Here is an 8,043-nt window from a genome sequence, read left to right as displayed (position 1 = left end):
GCTGGTGCCCTAACCACTGAACTACAGGCACTGAGCCTAAAGCTCTTCTTTTATAGCCCAGTCACCTGAGACTCTAACTCATTACTCACACTCTCAGGGATAGTGCAATTCCAGTACTGTTATTCTCTGCTGACATTAAATTAAAAAATGTTAAAATATATTTAGGAGAGTAGAATCTGACATTTAAATCACAAAATACAAGACCTTTTGCATATAGTAGAACCTCCATAGCTGACCACCTCCCTACAACGACCACCTTCTTAAGTTGACGTAATTAGTTCATAGCTAGGACATGCACATGTACGTATCAGTACAATATGCCTAGTTCCTTATACTGACCACCTCGGTATGTTGACCAGTTTATTACCTTCTCTTGGGTGGTCAACTTATAGAGGTTCTACTGTATTCAGCAAATGAATATATTGGTTGATACATACGCAGTTAAGCACGTATGAAGGTCCTGAGTAAATACTCACAAAGTGCTGCCAAAGTAAACTAATTTCTAACATCTTGCACGTCTATGTGCACTATTCACAACAGCAAAGATACGGAATAAAACTAAGTGTCCATCAAGGGATCATTAGATAAAATGTGGTATATACACACAACAGAATACCATCCATCCACAAAAAAAGAAGGAAATCATGTCTTCTGCTGCAAATGGATAGAACTGGAGGCCATTATCTTAATAAGTCAGACACAGAAAAACAAAGACCCCAAGTTCTTACTTATAAAGGGGGAGTAAAGTGTGTACATGGATGTAGAGTGTGGGATGATAGATTATTATAGAGTCTTGGAAGGGCAAGGGGTAGATTATGAGAAATTTCTTAGGTACAATGTGTATGATTTGGGTGACAGGTACCTTAGAAGGCCCTACAACCTACCCATGTAACAAAATTACACTTGTATCCCTTCTAAACACCCCCCATCTAATTATTAGCACTGGCATTCCACTTCACTATTAAGACTACACCTATTTAGCCAGGCATTGTGGTGGGAGCCTGAGGCAAGAGAACTGCCTAAGCCCAGGAGTTGGAGGTTACCGTGAGCTGTGTGATGCCGCAGCACTCTACCCAGGGCGATAAAGTGAGACTCTGCCTCTACAAAAATTAAAAAAAAAAAAAAAAAAGGTTTGAACAGCATTGTCTCTGCTATGTACTTTTTTTTACTGCTGTGGAATTAGATGCAGAATATGGTAAGCGGAGGAAGAAATAAAACTTCTACATTACCTATACATTCTTAGGTATGTGATAAAGGAGGGTGAAGTAATGACACAAAGATTATTATCAATTGTGCAAGTGCTTGGATGCTTCTATACCAAGATGAGTATAAACCATGTCATGGGTCAGAGAAACTTTTGGGAATGTGATGAAAGCTATGACCTTCCAAAAAGTCCCATAAAACTGTTTATGTGTAAATATGGCCCCCCACAAATGCCTTCATATAACTTCTCTGGGATATATAGCTTCTGAATCCTGTACACATACCTCAGATTAAAATCCCCAGCTACAGACTATCTTTGCTGTTTAATGCCAAGCAAATATTCATGCTTGTGCAGTAACAGGCTAAGGCATAAATTTCACTATGTTAACTCTTTATTTAAGACTGATTTATGAATGGAAATTTTTGCTTTCTATGACTGGAAATTAAAGCATGAATTTGGTGCCTAGTTCAGGTTGCTCTTTAGGATTGAAAAGTATATTTTTTGTGGTTTGTTCTAGAAAATTATCTATGTGAAACAATTAAAAAAAATCAGCATTCCACCAAGGGATATCATTTTAGCAAAATGAATTTAAAAGGAAACATTCCACATGGAAAACTTCTACGTCTACTTTGACTGGCAATCAATATTAAACATGTTACTAGAGAAAAAAAGCTCATAAATACCTAGAAGTTATAAAAATCTAACTTAGCAACCTATTACCTATACAGTTTGATCTCTGATATAGGTTATCTCATTCATAAGTATTAGAGAAACAAGGTTACAAAGAAGGGAGAATGGCTTAGGCAAAAAATTACTGAACATCATGTGAATTAAAAATACTTCACAACTACCACATGTACTCGCTAATAAACTGGAAGGCAAACGTGTGCACAGAGGGAAGTACAAGTCATTTGAATTCAACTGGGGGGAGAGGGAAAGAGAGAAGGGCCAAAAACTCACCTAATGGGTACAAGGAACACTTATCTGGGTGATGGTCTTATTTACAGCCCTGACTCAAGCCTTGTATGAAAAATGTTTGTACTTCTTTAATATTTTGAAATAATAATTAAAAAAAAAAACCTTACATACTTCTCTACTTAAATCAGTAGACATCTCTTAACTAACTAGGCTGGGAACAAAAATCATTTTTATATCATTTTTAACAGCCTCCAAAACACAGCTGACTTAATTTAAAAATCAATGATACCCATTCTCGTAAGTCCTTTTTTGTGTCTGGATCACTAATAGGTGAACTCTTAACAGAAATCAGAGCTAATGTCTGTTTCAATTCTTAGGGCTTTATGGCCAATGTTATCTCTCAACTTAAAAAATTATTCTTAGATGAGGTGTATGGCACAGCTTCTGGGGGTGCAATACAATTATTAAAGGACTTTATCTAACAAATGCAATCAGTATAAGGTAATTCTTTGTACCCTTCTATGAATCCCAAACAATAAAAAAAGAAAAAAAAAGTTATTCTTCGTGTTAAGGCATGTGGAAAAGTTAAAAAAAGAAGTTTAAGAAAACTCAATTAACAAAGCCCTGTGGAAGTGGCTCATGGCTGTAATCCCAGCACTCTGGACAGCCAAGGCAAGTGCACTGTCTGAGTTTGAGACCAGACTGAGCTGGCTGGGCGCATGCAGGCTGAGGGGTGCTGAGGGAAAAGAAATCGCTTGAGCCCAACAATTCGAGGTTGCTATGAGCTATGACACCACAGCACTCTACCAGGGGTGACAATGTGAGACTCTGTCTCAAAAACAAACAAACAACAAAATAGGTCAATTAATAGTTCTTTCCCAGAGAACGTTTAATATATACGTTTATATACTCTCAGCTGCAGAAAAACAGAGGAACCCCAATTTTTCAGGAATCAAAAACCAAATTGTCCTGTTTCTTCTTGGGGATGCTACATATTGTGGCACATCCTCTTATCTTGCCTCTTTTTCTTTTCTTATTCAAGGGCCCCTTAATTTATCAGAGCTGGAAACTTCAGTTACCACACAGTAGACTTAAATGTCAAAGAGGCATTTTCATGTTACATGAACTGTACGTGTATGAACTTATGATGTAGGATATAGAATGTCACTGTGACAGTCTAAAACTACTCACTTTCAAAACTGAAAAACTACTGGAAGTTTGTTCGAAAAATGGATCAATAAATATTAATACAAACTTTTTTCCCCACATGTATGAATGAACTACTACCACAGCAGCTTCCTTGTTGGGCGGGCTCCAAGCACTGGCCCCTTTAATCCACAGTCCTTTACTCTTCCACTAATGACTGCAAATTTATATTTGCTTCTCTCTATTAGCCCTTTCCTGCTTTGCTTGAACCTCACTTGTTGGGGAAAGTCTCTCCTTACATCTCAATAAGATAAATTTTTTCTTTTCCTTCTGTTTTTGAAGACAGTTGTCACTTTGAGTGCTTGGCATCATAGCTCACAGCAACCTCAAACTCTGAGGTTCAAAAGATCCTCCTGACTCAGCCTCCCCAGTAGCTGGGACTACAGGAGCCCAACACCTTATTTGGCTAATTTTTCTATTTTTGGTAAAGACTAGGTCTCGCTATTGCTTAGGCTGGGCTGGCCTCGAATGCCTGAGGTTAAGCAATCCATCCTCCTCGGCCACCCAGCCAAATTTCTTTTCTTCCTTTTTAAAAAAAAAATTTATTGTTGCGGATTCCTTGAGGATACAAGAACCAGCCAAATTTCTTACTTCACATTCTCCTATCTCCATGTATTGCAGCGCTGTCAGTGTTGCAATTTCACATTCACATGGGGATCTGTTTTGTTTAACCTCTGTCTCACTAAGCTTAAGGTCTAGGAAGGCCCAGTTGTTTCACCTGGTGGGCGTTCAAAACAAGCAAAGTACCTTCTAACGCGTTAAAAGACGAAACTAAGGCACAACAAAATGTAAAAATAGCATGCAAAAAATTCTTTTAGAAAAGGAAAGGCCTCGTTTCAGAATTACTAACTACAGACATACAAATGGGAAGCGCAGTTCTGACGCGCAGGGTGAATCCGTCTACTCAAAACTCCGGGAGCCGATGGGGTCTCAAGGAAACAAGAGACACCGGCAGGGAATTCAAAAAATCGAGGCCGATTTTCAACAGCGGGTTGGAAGAGAGCTCGAAATGTCTACTGGACTCGCACAGAGACCTCAGGGTGAGGAACCCTGAGCATTCTGGTTCCGCCGCACTGGGTCACCTCTTTCTCCTCCCCATCTCAAGCATGAGGATGGAAAATTCATACACAATCCGGTTCAGCATCCGGGTCCTCACCCTCCTTTCTTTCTTTCCTCTCGGCCCCGCCTCCCAGTCACCCCCTACACCCGCCCTCCTTCCCATCTGGGTTCCCCCCCCCCCCCCGCCGCCACTACCGCCGCTCACGGTTCAACGATGATATCACGACTTTCTCGCCGCCAGTGCAGGAGTAGCAGTACCCAGCATCAGCTTCCTACTTTATACTTCACACTAAAGCTCCTCCTGACGCCTACATGAATCCCTCCCCCTACTTCACCCGAGAACTCTCCGCCCTCCTCGGCAGCCAGCGACGCCGCATTACTCGGTGCGAGAAAATGCGCCATCCCGGTCACACTGCGCAGGCGTCGTTGCCGCCTCCCCACTGCTTTGTCGCCCCTCCCCTTTGCCCTCCCCTATTCCATCGCACGCAGTCGCTCAGCATTGTGGGCCTTGTAGTTCTTCTTGGAGAGAGTTAGCGTATTGGCCCCAGAGGCTGGACCACATTTCCCTGAAAGCTTTGAGGCGTAACTTTCTGTTTCCATAGAACTGGGTGAAAATGGCGTCGTTGTTTGTATCCAGAGGACCAATAGAAACGGGGTATGGGCGGGTTCTAAAGAATCCGAACCAATCCGAGGTCGCCTAAGAGGCCATCCGGGACAGAGCTAGGGGAGGAGAAAAAAATCTAGGGGAGGGGAGAAAAGAGAGAAGGGGGGGGACCTGGGGTGGGGGGCAAGCGATGTTTGCCCGTCAGTCGGGTCCGGAGTGAGGAGCTCGGGCGCTGGAGGGGAGGGAGACTCCTGAGCTTAAGCTTACCGCCGCCACGGCCACCGCTTGGGCCTTTGCCTGGAGGGAGCCGCAGAGGGTCCATCGCTGCCGTCCTCTGGAGGGCAGCGCGATTAGGGGCCTGGACCTCCAGTCCGGGAGGGATTTTTCGTCGTCCCCCCTCCCCCCAACCAGGGAGCCGGAGAGCGGCCGCCAAACAAAGGTACCAGTCGCCGCCGCGGGAGGAGGAGGAGCCGTAGCCTCAGCCTCAGCAGCCGCTGGACCCACCGCCCTTCTTCCCAGTCTCTTCACCCAGGCCTGCTGGTTTTGGGGGGGAGGAGGAGAAGGGATTCTGGACGTGCCAGGGTCAGATCTCGCCTCTGAGGAAGGTAGGGACGTTCTCCGGGGCTTTCGCGGTTTCCTAAGGGAGCCCTTTTGGGAGTCACTGGGCACGGCCGGGGAGCAGGGGAAGGTAGTAGTGGTGGTCTCGCCAGCGCCCGAATTCTGGGCCTCGGCCTCTCGGGAGCCCCCGCCCCCCCTCCAGCTTTTGCGGTGTCCGAGCCGCCCCCTGGTCGGGTGGCCGCACACTCAGCGGCTTAGGGGCCTCAGTGGGGGGCCCCGGCGGATGGGGGGCCGTGCCGCCTCCTGGGCCCTCGGCTCTCGGCGTCCCGGTGGCGGCGGCAGATGTTGATCCCGCTCCCACTTGTCGGGTCTCCATTCGCAACGGGACGTGGGCAGAGGCTCTGCGGAGGGTCGGTCCTGCTCGCGGCCCTGAGGCCCGCCTGGCCCCTCGACGGCCCCCGGCCGGGCTCCCGCCCTGAAGCGGAGCGGTGCGGCCGTGGGGGCCTGGCCGGGCGCGGAGGCCCGTGGAGAGGGCGGCCGGCCCAGCGCCGGACTCCGGGCTTGTTGTGAGTTTTTTCTCTGACAGAAATGGCGTCATTGTCGGAGACGGGAAACTCCGTCTGGTCCCGACAATGGGGACTGGAAGCCGCCGAGCTCTGTAGGTGGCTGAGTTTGCGGGGATGGCGAGGCGGGAGGGAGCCCCGAATCGGCGTGTGATGAGGGTTCGGGGGCTGACGCCCTGCGCGGTTCGCTCTTCGGGGTTCGGTCTTCGCTCAGTTCCTCCCCTCCGCCTCCGCCAGTGCAGAGGGGTGCCCGTGGTGTTGTTGACAGGGTGTCTTTTGTTTCCTCTCCAGGTGCAGGTGAACCCGGTGTTTTCGAGGGTGTATCGGTCCCAGAATCATCATGAAGGTAAGATAGCCTTCGGAAAACGAACCTCTGAGGTTAAAGAGTGCAGGAAGTAAGGGGCAAAGGGGTTTGGACGAGGTCGCTGCGTGAGGCCTCCAAGTTGTGCAGAGGAAGGTGTGTTTGGTGGCTTGGTGACCGAGCCCTTCCCCGGGAGAAGTGGGGGTCAGCTGGCGTGAATAATCACGAGTTTTGCTGTGGAGTTGGAGTCAGTAATAGGGTATCTCACTGGAGGTGATTCTCCTGTGTGTACATCGTCTGTTTTTGCAGAGAATGCGAGGAATAACTGCATGGATTGTAGTGTTTTAAAGGTAAAATAAAAAGCAGGTCAAGTAATCTGAATCTAGAAACTGAACTGTATTGTGGTGCTCTCAGTTACACTGATGAAAGAAAATCTCTCAGTACTGTGAAATTTTAGCAGAAACCGTTAGATTAGCTGCAAAAATAATCTTAGTTGAAAGACTTTGAAAGAGAATTTTGGAGATCTGTATACCATTCACAGATGGCAGTTCCTTGTATCTTCCAGGGACTTAGGGTTGTATGTTTTATTTTTCTTTATTGATCTAGTTGGTTTGCAAATTTGCTAAGTTCCTATATCAGTTTCATGTAAATGGGTGTTTCAAGAATGAGTCCTTTTTTTTAGACACAGATCCTAGCTAAAACTCATTAATAAAAGAGTGAATGAAAAGTGATTTTTATTAGGTAAGCTATCTGCTTTGGTGTTGGATGAGAATTTTTTAAGAAAAGTGTTGAGTTCAATAACACATAATAAGTTTGGGAGCTTAATAAATACAGAGTTTAGTTCGGAAGCAATGTTGTAAGTTGTCACCGTTTCCAGTGTACTACTTGTCACATCTTAAGTACTCTGTGTTTGCTTAAAAGAAATGTAGTAGTAAGTTGTAGGCCCTTTAGATTTAAATTTTCTTTTTTTTCTTTCTTTCATTTCCCTTTTTTGAAAAAAAGCTTGTCTGCTTAGAAAAATGAAAGTGCATTGGAAACTTCAGTTTAAAAGTTTTAGGGTAACTAGAAGGCAAATGCAGGTTTTTTTGCTGTTATTTTGGAAGTGCTGTTTGTAAGTGCTCATCATTTCCATTCTTAGTGCCTTTTTTAAAAAGGCACTATTTAATGTTAAAAGGAAAAAGTTACTAACATACGGTTCTCACTTTATACAAGAAGAACTTCCTGTTATTGTAAGTACAGCAAATCTTCTCTTAGGGAATCAGCTAGTAATCTTTAACGCTCAAAGACTTGGCTTATCTCTTACAACTTAATTTATTGTATGGTAAAAGATGAGATGCTATTCATGATTTGTATTTGCTTTAGCAAAATTTGCAATTCATAATGTTTTTAGTGTTGATTATACTGGGCTTAAATTTTCTTTTTCATGTGTCCTCACTTTCTATTTTATAATGACAGTTGAGCTACTGAAGGACTTATGCCTCTATTGGATCTTCCCAAACAGATTTATACTTTGAAACAAGTTTATAGCTTTGAATTATCTTATTATTGACAAAAATTTCTTAAGTTTTGTTAAGTGACAGAGTAGTGAGATAACTGCCAGAGTATTTAGTAAAAAGGTAGTACTTTCTGG

General features: G+C 44.5%; 2 protein-coding genes across 4 annotated transcripts in view; one reads left to right on the top strand and one right to left on the bottom strand.

Moving 5' to 3' along the window:
- The window catches only part of GGPS1 (geranylgeranyl diphosphate synthase 1), a 24,817-nt gene extending 19,988 nt beyond the window's left edge, over positions 1-4,829 (bottom strand). The window contains exon 1 of the mRNA XM_003797441.2: positions 4,593-4,829. The gene's annotated coding sequence lies outside the window, so the exon portion shown is untranslated. The remainder of the gene's footprint in view (positions 1-4,592) is intronic.
- Positions 4,830-5,125: 296 nt separating this feature from the next.
- Positions 5,126-8,043, top strand: part of ARID4B (AT-rich interaction domain 4B) — a 161,001-nt gene continuing 158,083 nt past the window's right edge. For all 3 annotated transcript variants that reach the window (XM_003797437.3, XM_023517688.1, XM_023517689.1), the window contains exons 1-2: positions 5,126-5,596; positions 6,404-6,458. In XM_003797437.3, coding sequence (XP_003797485.1) covers positions 6,453-6,458 — 6 coding nt within the window. In that variant the 5' untranslated portion in view covers positions 5,126-5,596; positions 6,404-6,452. The remainder of the gene's footprint in view (positions 5,597-6,403; positions 6,459-8,043) is intronic.

This window comes from Otolemur garnettii, unplaced genomic scaffold (genome assembly GCF_000181295.1).
Source record: "Otolemur garnettii isolate 467f Iridium unplaced genomic scaffold, OtoGar3 scaffold00116, whole genome shotgun sequence".
Lineage (NCBI taxonomy): Eukaryota > Metazoa > Chordata > Mammalia > Primates > Galagidae > Otolemur > Otolemur garnettii.
This window is presented reverse-complemented; position numbering and strand designations above follow the sequence as displayed.